Genomic DNA, 18,582 nt, shown 5'->3' with positions numbered 1-18,582 from the left:
CATAATTCTCTAACACAACTAGAAATGTCCCAAGCCACCATAAATTCATTTCGGACTGTACACTGAAGTAACGAGGATCATCCCTTGGCATTTTTGCCATTGTCATGTCCATCAACGTAATGGCTACCCTCTCCGTCTTAACGTCTTTCTGAATCTAACACTCATCCATCTTTAATGTAAAGTTCAATATGCCATTCGTCTCTGCATGTGAGGTGTTGTAAAACTCAACCATTCGAACCTGTAGTATCTCCAAATCCATGAAGATATTGTTGTATTCGTCATAGACAACTAGACCTTGTTTTGCCTAAAACTCTCCATTGATGTGATAGGCTTTCCAACATACTCCCCCTGCTTTAAGTTAAGATATTTTTGAAGTCTCTAGATTGTTGCAGTTGTGGGCAGGAGATTTGTCTCAATACCCTATGATTTAAATGAACTTGTAACCTCTTTTTGTAAGAAACCATAGCCATTTGGGACTTATACCACTCTCATCCATGGCGCTCTGTATACCCTCCACAGAAACCGTGTTCTGGCTCACAAATTGCTCAACAGCTTGCCTTTGCACTACCTTAAAATTCTTCTCTTGTATGAGTTCTTCTGCAATCTTTGAGCTAACAAGTGGCTTAAGTCACTTTGCAAGGTTGACATTGGGGCTACAATTTTCCTTGTTTGGTTGTAGCACATCCCTAAACAAGAGGGACAATGTAAAGTAAGGAGACATAATAACAAAAAAGCACAAAGTAGTAAGACAAGAGATTCCTAACCTAATAGCCCTTATTTGTTTCTTCATACCTCTAGAGCCCACCTACAAGTCCTCTATGTTCTTTAGTTCTCGTTTCCTTTGTCGAGGGCCAAGCAATGTTTGCTTCTGTCTCAAAATTTGTAGCTGCTTGTTCAGCCTTTCTATCTCATGTTGTTGGGCTTTGATCTTTTCTTCTTGGAAGTTTCATTCCACCTTTAAGTTATTGATGGTTCTTCTCTTGATGTGCATCATTGCACTCTCCATTGCACATGTTGTAGAGATAGCTTTGCGATAGCCAAGAAAGCCATTTCCGACAAACCTAAGAAGGGTAGTCAGGTTTGAAAAGGATGGGGTGCTAATAGTGTGAGGATCTTTGGGATAAAGAGAACCATCACACCAAAGGTAATGCTGATAATTGACAAGTTAGTAATTGATGAGTTGATGATTGGGAGGTTGTGGTTTGAGGAGTTGGGGCTTGACAAGTTTAACTTTATTATGATGAGTCAAGAAGTTGTCAATCGACAAGTCTTCAATCAATGACTTGACAAATGGACAGTTGACGCAACGACAAATTGGTGATCAAGAAGTTGGTGATTGATGACTTACAACTTATAGGTTGTGGTGGGGTTTTTTAGTTACACAAAACCTTACAATAATTTAATGAGACTTTGACAAACCAAAAGCACAAGTTAAGGCAACCGCTTTCTTGTAATCAACTTCTATAATGTGCCACTATCTCTCCCACATACACACTCTCACATTGTCGCAATATTGTCCATGCCCCCAAATTATCCCAAGTAGTATTGAGAGAATTGAAAACACAATGAAATTTGGCTTACCTTTGATAAGTGATGATTTTTTCACAGCTCTTCCTTCCTTCCCTCATGTTAGGTGTGGTTGGTTAGTGAAGTTGGGTATGGCGGAACCGTGGCGTTAGGTGGAGGAGCTATCGAGGTAGTGTGTGTGGGTTGCAGGCGGCTATACAATAAGTGGCAGGAGGATGCCTAGGCTGCCAGGGTGGAAGTCGCTACGAGGATATCTAGGCTAGACAAAGGGATGTTAAATGGTGTTAGTGACAGGCATGTAGGGCCAGCTACCAAGAGGAGGAGGACATGAAGGACTATCAGGGCGATTGGAGAGCTATCGAGCTAGTGGTTGCATCCACAAGTTAGAACAAAAGCCGCAATTTTGCCAATCCTGAGCAAGTGGCATCTCTGATAGCCAAGTGGGGCACTTACAAGTTCAACGCATGGTGATGGGACTAGCGAGGTGGTGTCACGCCAGAGTGCTATGGTGAAGTCGAAGTAGCTAGGCAGAGGGATAGGCTGCATCAAACCACAGTAGGGGTGGCATTGTCGTCTCATAATGTTGTCATCATGGTTCTAGTGGTTGGTGGTAGTCGGCCACGTGTTGCCTTGCTCGAGGGCGACGGCAAGTTTGAGACGTGGCAGTCGTGGTGAATGACAAGGGTGGGTCAATCAGTAGCCTTAGGCTAGAAGGCTTAAATAAGTTTTCTTGCCCTGCTCCGCTTTCTCAAAAAATAAACTTTAAAAAAAAAGTGTAGCTATGTGATTTTTTGTAATTATCTTTTTTGTTTTTTTGTTTTTTGTTAAAGAAGGAAAATGTAAGTGTACACCTAAAATTGAAGAAAAGCTTTTTAAGAAAAGATTAAACGTTTTGAAAGCTTTTAAGCTTTTCAAGTTTGTAAACTACAAAAGCTTTAAAAAGCTTAAAGGAAAGCTTTGAATGTTGTGAAGCCTTAAGACTATATAAAAGGGGGGGGGGGGGGGGGGAGTTAGGTAGTACTTCATTACAAAATTCATCTCTTATTTGAGGAGAGAGGAAGTTCATACACAAGTGTGTGGAGATGCACATGTCAGTTCCTCGGTCATCGCGTTTGCAAGCTAAAAGGTTAGATTCAAATATTTGTCATTCGTTCTTTTTAGGATTAGTTTAAACAAAATTTCCATTCGTCTTTTTAATTTATTAAGGTTAGATTCAAATCTTTGTTATTTGTTCTTTTTAGGATTAGTAAATAGTAGTGAAATGAAGACGAAAGAGAACGATCTTTTGAATGTATAGCGAAAACGAAAGCGTAATGAACTTTTGAACATACTGAGAAAATAAAAAAACATAAAACTTCAACAAATCGGATATTTTGAATGGACTGGGGAATGGCACCTTCTCTCATAATTATTTAATTACAAAGAGATTTGTGCAAACTCTTCGGCATGATATATAGCATGTTTTCTCATTTCACGTCCTTCATCTTTTTAGTTTATTAAGATTAGATTCAAATCTTTGTCATTCGTTCTTTTTAGGATTAGTAAATAGTAGTGAAACGAAAATGAAAAAAACGATCTTTTGAACATATGGTGAAAACGAAAGCGTAACAAACTTTCAAACCAACTGAAAAAAATGAAAGCATAAAATTTCAACAAATCAGATATTTTGAAAGGATGGGGGAACTGCACCTTCTCCCATAATTATTCAATTACGAAGAGATTTGTGCCAACTCTTCGGCATGCCATATAGCATGTTTTCTCATTTCATTTTATTTTTTTAAGTTTTTGAAGTATTGTTATTGTTTATTGATTTTATTAGAATTACTATTTTTAAAAAAACCTCTTTGCATATACAAAAATAAACAATCTTTTTTAAATTAAAAATGAAATTATGAAGTATAGCATGTTTTTTCGTGAATAAGTGTATTGCAATTTTATGATAAAAACATATTGTTCTCATCAGTATCAATGGACGCTATGAAGAAACAAAGTCACAAGGCATCCTTTAGGACTTCTAGAAAAAGAAAAACTATGGCTTCTAGAAAAACATCACTAAAACCGTTTGATACAGCTTGGTACGACATAGAAAAATTCAAATCATCTTGGGTGATAGAATGTGAAAGCATCATTGGAAGACTAACAATGTGCACATCCTGTGGTATAGTCACAATGCAACATCATGCTGTCAACTCGTAAAAGAACGATCCATCTACAGAAGAAATACAAGTTACAATGGCTTTGTGAAGCACTATTCTCATCCTTGCATGCCAACAACATGTAGTCAACATGATGATAACTAAATGCTAACCATGTCTTGTGAAGAAAGAGAGAAATAAATACATGGTGTCACACTTACCAAACTACACAAAATGAATTCTCAATGCAAAGCTATTATAGCTTCAACTATTGAGCATCATTGATACATCCATCTCGGTTTGCAAAATGATAAGAGCGATTGCGAACGGAACTTTGGACAGTCAATCTATTCTCGATTACCTTCTAGTCTCTTGGAATGATGGATCCTTTCACATCCATCTACTAGAATTGACTTGACTACATCTGATATTGCGGATGTGTTTGCTTTGAACATGCTACATAATTCACTGATCTAGAAGTACATGACTATACCAGAACATCAACATCCAAGGGCAGGGCTTTGCATCCTCAACAAGCAATCCATCGAAAGGATTATAGAGCTCCATTGTGAAAGGTCTCCATTCGACCCAATGCTCCAAACGAGAATGAAAGATCTTATAGTTTGCTCGAAAATGTAGTCAAACCAAGTCGACGTACGACAGGCATTCCAAAGAGCCAATTAGCACGAGTTTGCATGCATAACAATGACATTAACGATGGATGGCTTGCCTACAAGAACCTCACCTTGCCTAGATATCACCTTGAAAAATGCAATGCTTCCATTCTTGTTCCCTCTTGACCATGGTGCCTAAGTATGACCAAAAGAAATGTGAACATTCAAAATCACGATTAGCGACTCGAACTACATATACATACCTATTCTCCTTTCGACATCCTCCATGTATTTAAACAACGCAAAAACTCATCTACAAACATACTTCGCATCAATAAAACTGCTACATAACAAACATGTAAAAACTACATATAGAACTTCAACATGTCAACCAAGTTAATAATAAATTTAAATAAAACACTACAAGAAAAACACTTGCAAGGCCTTGTTTGGGTCGGGTTGAAAGCCCCTTCTTCCTCCCATCACCATGCCAATTGTAGAGCAAAGCCTTCCCTCATGTTCGAATAACGTGTCCTTTCTTCTCTAATTACACCTCCTTGACCCAAGGCCCATTTAATGCATCAACAGTTTCATATCCCATAAAAGTGTGGTCATGCGTCATACTATAACCTAATTTAATACATTTACTTTCTTCCCTTTCAAGTACAATTTTCACATCTACTCATTTTCTTTCCTCCTTCCCCTTGTTCTTACAATGATATGTCAGATGTTTCAAGTTTAATGGCTATGTTCATGACACACAAAATGCAGTAAGTGCCATCCAATGGTTTCTAATAACTTATTCTTTTTAAAAAATATTGTCTAATGAAATGAATTGCAACTAGAAGCTATCCAATGAAAAAACGACGTGTTTAAAAATTTAACAAATATCCAACAATATCTACCATTTGATCAAAACTCTTTACCTTGATCCTCAAAACAAACTCAACAAAACAAGAACCAATATTGCACAACCACCTAATCTAAGTGAACTATGGAACTACAAAATCCTTGCATATCCAAAAAAGAAACCTTAGTTTTACTTCAAATAAGTACCTCATTGATAACATTGTTTAATTACTAGACTTCCAATGAATAGGATGGTTTTGTGCTTTTTATCTAAGAAATTACTCATAATGTGCTTCGATGGATGTAAATTATGGAATGTTTTGAATGATAAATTAGAACGTTTGTCTTATTTCTCCCTACGATATACAACAATTTAAACCTCCATATAACTAGGTGATATTGAACTTGACATTGGTAGCCTCCATAAGGCTCTCACCATGCCTCCCTCACCAAGGGCCACATCCACCCAATGTTCTAATCAATGCATGGTGGAAGGGGTCATCCACAAGGGAAAAGTTCACTCTTATGGCAACATAAGAACCAAGTGGGGTCTAGTTAGAATGATAATTCATGTTCTAGGATGGAGCAAAAGATTCCCTATGAGCCCGATGTGCACATTGTGAAGCCCATTCTAGATAAGGGCAAGATGGACCATGTGGTGGATGCTTCGTGCCCTTGGACAGGGCACATATGAGTGTAATAACTTGATTTGAATAAAAGAGCATTGTTTTCAAAGGACTATTTACCATTGCTTTTCATGTTTGTATCTAAGAGTCAACATGATTTGAATACCAGATTATTGTTTTCATTACTATTGTTTTTCAGGCATGTGTCTAAGAGTCAACTCTATCATGAATCTAACAAGTCAACTGAGTTTGTGGAAAAGAGTCAATTTTGATGAGAAACAGCCAACTTAGTTGACTTGTTGAGATGGGAATCATGACTAAGGTGATGAACGTGACTTATATGGCTTTCATGACCAGCCAGACTTACGCCACTTGGCGGAATTAGGCGTTGAGGTATTTCCATTCATTTCCTGACCAGCCAGACTTACGCTACTTGACGGAATTAGGCTTTGAGGTATTTCCACCCATTTCTTCAATTTCTGAGGCATTTCTCCTAACGATCTAATTCTTGGAATGGAAAGGTGTGAAGGTGAACAGCGCGGGATATTGCTTCAAAAGAGTTATTTGGGATTGTCCCTTAATAGCTTTGCTCCAAAGGCTGTGAATAGAATACATCCACGCGACATGAAACATTGGAATGGATGAGCAAGGTGTCATGGATTGCCGGTTAGCACAAAGCTCTGCTAGGCTTTCAATCTTAGTGGCCTTCTCAGAGAGCCGCTTCTATAGAGATCCAGCCTTTTGTTCCTTGCTATTCGAGGTGGGCGTTCCATACCTTTAGGTCTTTGGTAGATGAACTTCTCACAAAGACTAAGAAGATTAGTGGTAGATCCCTACCTACATCAGTGGTTTGAAAAAGATAAGACCGCTGGAACTAGTAGAGATAGAAAACTGTCTACTCCTGGGATGAAGGAATTTGGTTCTGAGAGCTTGGAAAATCACCCCTTCCACTAAACAAAATGTCTTGCATATGAGAATCATCATGCAGAAGGTCCTGGCCAGAGAGAGAGTATCTGAATGAATAGAGGTCATGTATGTAAGAGTAACGAGGAAGACACTTATTATCTGTTTTGGTCCTGTAAGTTAGTCAGAAATCGCTGGTGGAAGATTCAGACGTGGTTAAGCAAAGAAAGTCTGCATGACATAGTTACCAGGAGGCAGACATTAACGGGAGTTCAAGGCAGGATATCGCCCTGCTTTGATTAACGTAATCAGGTAGCGACTCTTCACAGTGTACAGATCGCAAGAAATCAGCTGATTTTGAATCACGTTTAATGATGGTTAACCCTGCTGAAAGATTTGATAAGCCGACCAGTTGGAACCTAAGAGGTAGACAGACGAGTCAGTTAAGCTTCTTGTTTCTCATTATGAATGCTCTCTTTACCGCACTGCACATATTACTTTCTTTGATATAATGTCTACTTTACAACCCTCCCAACTGTGAGCTCAAAGGACACATTTTCAACAGGATCCAAATATATTAGAACATATAGAAGTCTACTGATGCACACAATCCGATGACAATGAAGTCAGAAGCTATCTGCACCTATTTTATTCCATGCTGAGCTTGGAAAACCCACAAGATGTCAATGACCTAGATATGAGAAGTTTCAAGTATGCTTTTAGATACTCGCTGTCTGGGACTGATGTCTGTAACATGAGCATTTATTCTACAGAGAGCCAAATAACATGAGCCAAGTAACATTTATTCTACACAGCTAAATAACTCTCCAGATAAAAGTGACTTGCCAATGTTCTGAGAACCTCTACAGCATAGATTTAACAAAATGTACTGAAATAAGAGAAACCCACACTGCTCAAACGTTATTTTGACACTATTGTTCTACTTTACATGTTACAGTACAATAATCCCCACATATTAAGTTGATCAGTGTTTTAAGGAGTATAGTTTCCATGCTGGATCTTTACATTTGCAATTCCTAGTGAGTTTCAGGATTAAATGCATCCATAAACAAAAAGCAAGCAAGTTTCGCAGGTCTTTTAGCAATACCCATTTTACTGCAATGCAAAATTGTACTGTGCTTAAATGACACTTGCAAATTGGTGTCTGTTAGCATATTGAAGACAATCTGATATGAATGATCCGGCTCATGCAAGAAGCAAGTTGTGATTTGAAGGTGACTTTTCAGGCTACTCAGTAGTGTATCATATGATACACACACTCATCCTGATGTGCATCATGAAGCATAGCAGACAGTAAATTCTTTAAAAGGCATTCGAACATTTCAGAGCTACCATCGAAAGTCATCATCTGACGAAGCTGTAGTATCTACATCTGCATCTTTACAATCAGAATCCAAATCTGAATCAAAAGGTTCACCCTCCCCTTGATCTGAATCCAAGTCCAATTCTGAAGCAAAATCTGCTTCAGAGTCTAAATCTGTATCCGTATTGGAATCAGAATTGCATGTGAGAATTGAACCAATCTCATCTTCTGCTGATTCTGACACCTGTGTTTGCTCAGAATTAGATCTACCATTTGAACTTGCATGCATTTCCTTTGTGGAGTCCAGCCCTAGTAATTGAGCACCTTCCTTAGACAATTGTTCACGATACAATGCCAACTCTTTCTCAGTAGCTTCTATATTTTTTATGACAGACTCCAAAGACTGCTCATATCTTGCTTTGAAAAGTGCCTGCATAGAATCACAAAATATTGAACAGAATACTCATATAAGCTACTAAAGGGAAATATTGTTTTGGGATTACAGAAACATAAAAAATTCAACAGCAGCTGACCTTATGTTGAAACTAATCATCAAGAAATGTGCTGCCATTTAAGAGTGTTTTATCAAAATAAATCAGAATGGCAGAGAGCAATGGAAGCAAAAAGATAAAGCTGATGTAAACACAAAGAACTGAATAGAAGAACAAAACACATGCACTCAAATATAATGAACTCAAGAAATGGAATCCATATGCCAAGGCACAAGTGTGTACATGACTGATGTGTACATTGCATCCATTTGGAGAGAGGGAGACTGATGTGGGCAACCACCAGAGTGCTCTCAGTCTCCCTCTCTCCAATAGGATGCAATGTGCTCATGTGAATGACTGTAATTTAGGGGAGAGGCTGCCTTAAGTTGGCTGAAATAATACAGCACAGATATCATGTCGGCCAGCGTTAAATGTGCTACTCTCCAAACTAAAATGCACTTTGACTGTGAGTCTGCACACTCAAAACGAAAATGCACAGATATCAGGTGAGCCAGCATTAAATGTGCTACTCTCCAAACTAAAATGCACTTCGACTATGAGTCTGTACACCCAAGATATGTATGTCCCTAACACCCTCTATCATTACATCATGGGTGATAAGTAGAATAAAATATGCATTCAAGAAAGAGACACCATAGTACAAATAACAGTGACAATTAAATAGGACCATGGATACCCAAGCGGTGGGTGATCAAGCCACCACCAAGGTGTCTTGAAAAGACCCTAGTGTCAATGTCGATCATACCAATCCCTACACCACCACCCGCTCACAGACTCTCTGGAAACTAGAGAGTTGTGAGGGATGACAGAACCACTAGGGCTAAAATAACACTTCCGAGCCCATCATAGCCTTAGCCCCATGGTTGTCAGAGGAGTCCTTGCCCTTCTTCTTCTTCTTCCCTTCTCTTTCTGCAATACCACTTGAAATCCTCGTGGAGCTGCCCCTTCTTACCACGATGCTAGCACTAACTCTTCTTCCTCTTCTACAAGCCACCCCTCTCTGAAGCAACCAAAGCAGCAAATTAAGATAGAAACCTCCCTTGTTGTAGTAAAGAAGACTCATGCTCAAGCAACATTGATGTCATGTGTTAAAAACTACTAAGTGAATTCCAAACACTATCAAAATCTCAAAGAAATTTGTAGAGAATGATACACGATGTGGGCTTCAAGAAAGGCGGACTACGTTAGAGCACAATCATCCCCTAGACTAGCATTCTCAAGATATAGGTGGTGCAGTCAATTCTCTTAGAGGGACTTACGCATTTCCTATCACTTATTTGGGCATCCTTTTCAATAGGCATCAATGTTTAGGCAGATTTGGTGGGCACTCAAGTGCCACATGGGCAATCTGATCAGACCGCATTTATTGCAGCTTCGTAGGCGGCCAGATTTAGGGAGATTGGGGCCAGAGTTGGTAGATCAGAGAAATATGGCAGCAATCGGCCAGATTTGGCTGGCCAACCTGCCATATTTTATCACTCTTTTTGTGCTATACATAGCACTTGTGCAGCCTACCTTCCTGACTTCTGTTTTCAGGTTTGGTGAGAGAGATCCAGCAGGAGGAGATTCACTGACAGCCCTTCTACATATGCCCTCTTCATTTCAGAATCCATTGACTGCAGATTTATGCATCCTTCTGTCTGTTTTCTCTCTCCCTCTTCTCTCATGTTCATTATCTTTCAGTCTTGTCCATATGCTTCCACATTCGTTGCACTCTAGCATGGTATCAGAGCAATGTAGAAGGGCCGATTGATCATGGGCATGTCAGAGTGCAGCGATGCGGAAGCGTGGGACCAAGACTGAGAGAGAGACTGAACACAGAGAGAAGAGAGAGAGAGAAAGAGACAGTGGAAGATGATTTGCTGTATAAGGTGTGCTGTATACAAAGATATGCAGATATATACACGGGTGCAGTGCGCGGGACTGCGTGTCTCCACCTCGACGATGCAACCTGCTGTCCACCTTGAAGTACGCTGCAGTCTGCACGATCTCTTGCCTGAAATCTACACTCACAAGTGGGGAATAATGTGCGGACTGCCGGCTATAAATAGCCTGGAATAATGCGAAAAATATGGCAGGTCGGCTGCATTAAATAGCCTGGAATAAATAGCCGATTGGTACAGGTCTGTTTGACCTGCACCAGACTGCCACGTGGCAGCTGATGTGGCCTGGTGACGTCGCTGCCTGCTCCGCCAGGGGATGACAATCGCTAACACCCCCTCTCAGAGCCTGGACGGGGCAAAAGCCTGAGGGATCTGGCATGTCTCCGAAGTAGAGCCTGGGGAAGCGCCTTTGTAAACAAATCTGCAAGATTGTCCTCCGTCTTGCAGTACTCCACAGCTATGGTCTCATCCAGAAGCTTCTCCCTGATGAAGTGGTACTGGATCTCTATGTGCTTCGTCCGAGCATGGAAAACAGGATTCCGTGCCAAGGCAATGCAACTCTCATTGTCGCATCGCAGAAAAGTAGGACGAGTCTGGGGGCAACCAAACTCCTCCAACAATCTCCGAAGCCACACAGCCTCACATGTGGTGGAAGACGCGGCCCGATACTCCGCCTCAGTAGACGAAAGGGCTACCGTGGTCTGCTTCTTGCTACTCCATGAGATAACACCTGCACCCAAGGTAAAACAGTAGCCTGTTGTAGACTGCCTGTGGTCCACATCACCAGCCCAATCCGAGTTGCTCCAACCTACAAGCACAAGATCTGAACCACTTGTGCCTGCAGGATAATGAATCCCTAAGTCAGAGGTCCCCCGCAAATACCGAAGTATCCTCTGGACAGCCTGTCAATGCACTGTCTGAGGTTCACTCATGAACCCTGCCAAGAGACCTGCAGCAAAACAACGATCAACACAAGTGTTGAGGAACCAAATCAATGATCCAATCAACTGACGGTAGCGGAAAGCATCCGCCAAGGGAGAATCTGAATGTGAAGTGGCCTTCCAGTTCGGATCCATAGGAGTACAAATGGTCCAACAATCCTCCATCGCAAAAGAAACCAAGAGCTCCTGTACATATCTCTGCTGAGAGATGAAAATCCCCCTCTGAGACTGATAAATCTCATGGCCCAAGAAGAAGTGGAGTAGACCCAAGTCCATCATCTCGAACGTCTGATGTAAAGCTGCCTTCGTCTCTTTGACCTTCTGTGCATGATCACCTATGACAATCAAATCGTCAACATACAATACAAAAAGCACACAACCAGCCTCGGAAGTGTGTACATAAAGCTGCGGATCGGCCTTGGAACGCCGATATCCCAATTGTGACTGAAGGAATGAGTCAATCTTCTCGTTCCATACATGCGAAGCGTGCTTGAGGCCATACAAGGTCTTCTTTAACCTGTAGACTTGCCCATCGGAAGATCCGAAGTCGGGAGGTTGCTCTACATAGATCTCCTCCTTCAAATTACCATTGAGGAAGGCCGACTTCACATCCAACTGGTAGACAGGCCATCTCCTATGGCCAGCCAAGGCAAGAACAGCTCGAATAGTCGCCATACGAGCAGTGGGGGCAAAAGTATCATGGCAGTCAATCCCGGGCGCTGTGCAAAACCTTTAGCAACAAGGCGAGCCTTGTGCTTGTCCAAAGAACCATCGTTAAGGTACTTGGTCTTGAAGACCCATTTGACGCCAATCACCTTCTTATGCGAGGGGCGAGGCACGAGATACCAAGTGCCATTCCTCTCAATAGCCTCCAACTCGGCTTCCATAGCTTTCTTCCATGATGCGGACTGTAAAGCCTCCTTCACGGAGGTGGGCTCTCGATCCTGCAGAACATGGGTCATCAAACAATAGTTAGAGCAAACAAGCTTCGTAGAATGTGCCTGGTGCCTCCGTGACCGCCGCGGACCATCCTGCGGTCCCCACTCCTCAGGAACCCCCTCGATTCCTGAATCTCGGAGTGTGTCACAAGCCCAACAAGGAGGAGGCCGGATTTCTCCTCGTCGCTCTCCATCAGCTAAAGACTCTGGGATATCCACCGGTGGTAACTTCTCGAGGGTGACCGGTGGAACAGTAGACTCTGTATCGGAAACAGAATCGGAATCAAAAGGCACTGGCTCCAAAAGAACTGTCTCGGGAGCCTAACTCTCCCCTGGATCTCCAAGAACGGGATGCTCCTCACCCGTTGCTATGGCTGGAACCTCCACGAATTGCACATCTCGATTGGTGTACACATCCCGCTTTACGAGATCATACAAGCGATAGCCTTTGAACTGAGAGCTGTAGCCAACGAACACCTGTCTTTGGGAAGCCGCTCCAAATTTATCACGATGAGTCTTGGGAATGTGAACATAGGCATCACACCCAAAAACCCTAAAATAAGAAACATCGGGCTTAGTCCCAAAGTAAGCCTTAAAAGGTGTCATCCCATCAACCGCCGAAGTGGGGCAATGGTTGAGGATGTGGACTGCAGTAGCCACAACCTTGGCCCATAGAAACTGAGGTGTCTGTCGGTGCTCCATCATGGTGTGCGCCATCTCGATCACACTTCGGTTCTTCCATTCAAGAATGCCATTTTCTTGAGGAGTATTGGTGTTAGCAAACTCCTGGTGAATGCCTCTACCTGCACAAAAACGAGCAAACTCATGAGAAACAAATTCACCACCCTTGTCAGAGCGCAAGGTCTTCAATTGCCCGCCCGATCGGTTCTCCTCAAAGAGAAGCCAATCCTTGAAGTGGGAGAAAGCCTCCAACTTCAATGCTAAGAAGTAGGCCCAAGTCATCCTGTTATAGTCATCTACGATCAACATAAAGTACGAGCTTCCTTTCAAGGACTCGTTCCGTATGGGCCACAAAGATCCGTAGATACAAGCTCCATCGGTGAAGTAGACCGCCGCAAAGCTTTGGTGGGAATCGCGTCCCTATGCTGCTTCCCACGAATGCAGGAGACGCATGGTTGCTAGCTCACCATTATGTCCGGCAAACAAGCTGTCCATGTGACGCCCTCCGAAGATAATCATAGTTTAGGTGACCAAACTGAGCATGCCATAGCTCGGACTGTGTCTGAGAGGTAAGAAAAAGAGTAGGGAGAGCGGTAGAAGACGTCAATTTGTAGATGCCGTTCTCCTCATATCCTGATAAGAAAACCTTCCGTGATCCATGATCAAGGACTCGTACCGAATCACTGTCAAATTCCACCAAAAGTCCAAGTGAACAAATCTTATGAACCGAAAGTAGATGATACCCTAAACCTGGCACTGCAACACCTCTGAGGTATGGGTTCCACCACATTCATCTGGAATAAGCTGCATCTCACCCCGTCCTGCAATAGACATCGAAGAGCTATCTCCGGTGAAAATCTGCCCACGCGAAGGTCGCAACTGGGCAACACCAACTGATGAAGGAGCCATGTGCCGGGAGGCACCACTGTCTACAATCCACTCTCGAGCCTGGGGGGCTGTCATCGCAGCATCAGAAGCCTTCGGTGTAGAGTCCTCAATGACTGCTAGATGAAGAAACGCAGCTGATGAGGGTATAGCCACCGCTCCAAAATCCTTCGAGTCCTTCTTGTTGGTGTCCTTCTTGTCTTTGTCGAGGCAATTCTTCTTCCAATGGCCAGTCTTACCACAAATATAGCATGTGGATTCTTTTTTCTTGTTCTTCTTTGACTTGTTGTCCTCCTTCTTCTTCTTTTGGTCCTTCCCCTTCTTTTGAGAGGCTTGAGCATGCTATCCCTTCAGTTGTTCCTCTTGGTCCAAGACCATAGGAACCAACTCTTCCCAACAGAGAGTAGACTTACGCCCCGAAGCAATAAGGGCGGAGTAAAAAGCACCGAATCGTGGCGGCAACTGGAACAAGAGTGTGATCGCCATATCTTCGGAGGAAATCAGCTTCCCCTCATTCTAAAGCTGCATCTGAAGCTGTCTAAGCTTGTTGATGTGCTCCCACAACAAAGATGACTTGTTCACGGACAAGGTCCGCATCTGCACCTCCAAAGAAACCCGCTTCATAAGGGTCATCCGGTTATACATCTGGTCAAGCTCCAGCCATATCTCCCGAGCCACCGTCAAGTGCTCAATGTGGACTATCACGGCTGTAGTACAAGATAGAAAAAAAAAAGAACAAATCCGGGCATTCAATTTGTCCCAGTGAGACTGGGCCTTGGCCAACTCTGCACGAGCATCGAAAGAGAGTTTGGACTCATCTCTCACCGAGGGCCGGTCGATCTCCTCCTGTACAAGCTTTGCCAAATCGTAAGACTCAAGGATGGCCAACATCATCACGCGCCAGATGCGGTAATTGTCGCCATCGAGCTTTTGATCTGAGGGAAGAGCCGGTAAGACAGGCACCTTCCGATCCATGATCGTCTGAAACTCCAAGTCAATCTCTGTAGACATCTTCACCTGTAATGCCTGCACAAATGCAAAAGCAGCCCCCTCTGACTGTGTAAACGCAGCCTGCTAGGGCTCTTTCTTCCGTGTCCCGAACCTTCTTCACCCGCCGGAGGCGATGAAAAAGTAAAACCTGCACTTGAAAGCTAAAAACACAGCCTTCCTCCTCTTCAAATAGCAGCAAACAGCAGCAAATTTACCAACTGGACTCCTTTCTCGTGCGCCCACGCTCGCTTCAGCCTTGTTCCGATGCGCAGCCCTCCCGCTCGCCCTCGAACGCTGGAAACGCAGCCTTGTGTCGCGATGGAATCTCCTCTTCAGGCAAGTTCTTGACTCAGTCAGCCCTTCTTCACTGCTCTAATACCATGTCAGAGTCGAACGATGCGGAAGTGTGGGACCAAGACTGAGAGAGAGAGTGAACACAGAGAGAAGAGAGAGAGAGAGAAAGAGACAGTGGAAGATGAAGATCTGTTGTATAAGGTGTGCTGTATACAAAGATATGCAGATATATACACGGGCGCAGTGCGCGGGACTGCGTGTCTCCACCTCAACGATGCAACCTGCTGTCCACCTCGAAGTACGCTGCAGTCTACGCGATCTCCTGCCTGAAATTTGCACTCACAAGTGGGGAATAATGTGCGGACTGCCAGCTATAAATAGCCTGGAATAATGCGAAAAATATGGCAGGTCGGCTGCATTAAATGCAGCCGACTGGTACAGGTCTGTCCGACCTGCACCAGACTGCCACGTGGCAGCTGACGTGGCTGCCTGCTCCGCCAGGGAATGACAATCCCTAACAGGGCAGACCTGATTGGGAGGATTCTTTGCGACAAAAGTTTGCATTTACAGTGTGTAGAGGCTCAAGTAAATAGGTGAAGCGCGGAGGAGTAAAGTTGTTGTTTTTGGCAAGTCCTTGTTGGTGGAGGAGGAAAGGCTGCATTTTCGACATTTTGAAGCCAATTTTGAATTTTCATCACCTCCGGCATGTGAAACTCTTTGAGGACAAGTGAAGGAAGCCCTAATAGGCATTGGCACCATGTGCAGAGTACAAGGGGGCTGCCATTGTTTTTGTGTAGGCCATTCCATTTACAAAGTCACTCGAAATTGACGCGGAGTTTCAAACTATTATGGACTATAAGGTCCCCGTGTTGTCGGCTCTTCCTTCAAATCAAGAGTTAATGGGGAGAATTCCTACATTTGGCGTGTAATGATGCTTGCCATCCTGGAGTCTTATGATTTGGCAAAGCTCGTGACCAAGGCTATAAACCATCTTAAAACCCATGATTTCTCCAAGATTTCTATATATGAGAAAGCTAAGTTGATGGAGGTATAGGCACATTGGGACAAATTGAATACCCGCATCCATTCTTTTCTCTTTCTCTCTTGCACTCCAACCATCATTGCTCACATCGAGCACTTGATGATGGCCTGAGAGATATGGTTGGAGCTAGATCAGATGTACAATTGGATGAGCGTGATAAAGCGGGTGCCTCTGGAGATTCAGATGAGGAGTTTGAGTCCTAACAAATCTTCTTCTATGCGGAAGCATATCGATAAGCTTCAACAATTGCAGATGCAGATCCAAAATGCAAGAAAGGCGACTACCTCGAAGAACATGGCGATAACTCTTCTTTCTCAATTACTGCACCAATTCAATGCATTCTATTCTACCTTGATTACTTCAGGATGGACAGAGATCCTTAAGTGGGAGGAGTTGGTTCCTACATGTGAGGATATACCAGGGTTTGCATTGAGGAAACACAGCATGTATGACCAAGACTAAAACACAAAGACTCGAACAGTGACAAGCAAAACTCCAACCCTAAACACAAAATGCAAAATGCAAACACAAAAAATCAAAACTCAAACATACAGACAAATGTAGGGAGAAGAAACTCTGAAGTGAATGAATATTGTAAATGAATGTAAAAGTGTACAGAATGCCCAAGGCCACAACAATGGAGTGTCAAAGAGTGACAACCACCAAAGATGGATACCGAATGTTGTAACCACCAGTTGGAGATGAGAGAGTGTTGGATAATGAAGGGCAGCAAGCTGGTTGCCAAAACATAGCAGTCGGAGGCTGAAATCTGGTAAACATAGTAGTGTGCCACTAAAGAAGGGTGAAAAATGGTCACCAGAGGCAAAGAGCTATAAAGCAATAATAGGATAGGTGTGTGTCGATGTGGGTGGCTTGCTGGATAGCAAAAACACAGGTACTGCAATAGTCACTTAATAGGAGAGATAGCCATAGCCTATCACCTAACACTAGATGTTGAAAACACAGGGTGATCAGGTGCTATGATGATGATGCAGCAGATAGAGACCTCCAAACACTAGGGCGATGGGGCTAAAAACAAGCCGCCTAAGGCTAGGTAGTGATGGGTTGCAATCAGTGATGGCTAGACAGCAGATGGTAGGTGGGTAATGGTTGAATTCTGTACAGTAGAGTAAGAAACCTATACAAAAGGATTGAGGTTGAATGGTGGGCAACCTCTCTATTTATAGATGTTGAAGGGTGTTCCAAAAAGTTAGGGTTTTGGAAGATCACTGAAACTCTCGAACCGTATACCAAATTTGCATTTTTTTGGGGCTGTTTAAAAATGCTAATCAATTATATAATGTGTTATAGGTCAATATCCCCTTTCAAGCCCAAAATTGAACCGAAAAGAGAAACCCAACAATATTTACCTAAGGATCCCACCCCAAAGTAGCCAAGGCATCGATCAAAGGGTGTATAATGGCTGTTGAGTGGCCTACCAAGACTACAAAGGCAATGGTTCTCTTATGAAGGAAGTCCAAGTAGTCACCCCAAAGAGAACAAGGCATTGGACAAAGGGTGTTTATTGGCTACCCAGTGGCTTAACAAGCCCCACAAAGGCACACGGAACCACATTGAACTTTGTTTTTTTCTTTTTTAGGGTTTTTGTTTATTTGGTTAAAGATGAATTTTATGGGTGGTGGCTGATTAAGTAATAGTGACCCAAAAGATGGAAGTAGGGATGATACACCCAACACATCACAAAACTATACAAGCTTACCCATCCACTCGAGGATATCAATGATGAGGGAAAGATGATGAAGTATCATGCAAAGAAGGATGGTGGTGTAATTCACCGGTGAAAACAACTTATTATCCGTCTAGTGATGCTTGCACAATGGGATGCATAGTATGCTACATGCTAAAGAATGCTTATGCAACAGATGCCACTTGGACACCGTCTCTCAAGGAAAAATTGTTCACTTGCCCAAGCACTCTAGTACAAAGATGATGAAATCAAGCAATGCATAGGAGAAGATACAACAGGAGGGAAAGGCTGATATCGAAGACAAGTGCCGAAACTTGTAGATAACCAAGAAGGATAGAAACCCTTTCTCAACCTAGATATCGATGCTCAAGAAGAAAGAGAAGCTTGATGATGTCGGTCTTCATGTGGTACTAAGAAACATGTGGAGAAAATAATGAAGCATCCCTACTAGAAGAGCAAGGATAGAAGTCACTCCCATGATAGCATCAAGAGAGATGTTGTATAATCCGCCGCTGGAGGGCAAGTCTCCATGCTAATAGAAGAGAAAAACTCCCAAGTAGATGGAACCATGAAAGAAACAACATGAACCTCCTTTAGATCAAGAAGGAATGGTGCAAACTTGCATGTTGACCCTGCATTGAAATATAAAACCTTGCAAAAGATAACAAAATCTACAAGCACAGAGGTGAGTAGTGAGATGCTCCAAAAAACAAAGCTGAAAATAAAGAAA

The 18,582-nt window shown here is 42.7% G+C and overlaps 1 protein-coding gene across 4 annotated transcripts in view; it reads right to left on the bottom strand.

Annotated features, from left to right (window-relative positions):
- Positions 1-7,544: 7,544 nt before the first annotated feature.
- Positions 7,545-18,582, bottom strand: part of LOC148017052 (CRM-domain containing factor CFM9, mitochondrial-like) — a 50,933-nt gene continuing 39,895 nt past the window's right edge. For 3 of the 4 annotated variants that reach the window (XM_087662702.1, XM_087662703.1, XM_087662704.1), the window contains exon 4: positions 7,546-8,408. In XM_087662702.1, coding sequence (XP_087518828.1) covers positions 8,004-8,408 — 405 coding nt within the window. In that variant the 3' untranslated portion in view covers positions 7,546-8,003. Of the gene's footprint in view, positions 8,409-18,582 lie in introns of all 4 variants that reach the window. The other variant, XM_087662701.1, reaches the window with a different exon arrangement.

This window comes from Lygodium microphyllum, chromosome 22, assembly GCF_053477565.2.
Source record: "Lygodium microphyllum isolate KBCC chromosome 22, Lygodium_microphyllum_v1.1.10, whole genome shotgun sequence".
Lineage (NCBI taxonomy): Eukaryota > Viridiplantae > Streptophyta > Polypodiopsida > Schizaeales > Lygodiaceae > Lygodium > Lygodium microphyllum.
The sequence above is the reverse complement of the archived record's forward strand: the minus strand, read 5'-3'. Positions and strand labels throughout refer to the sequence as shown.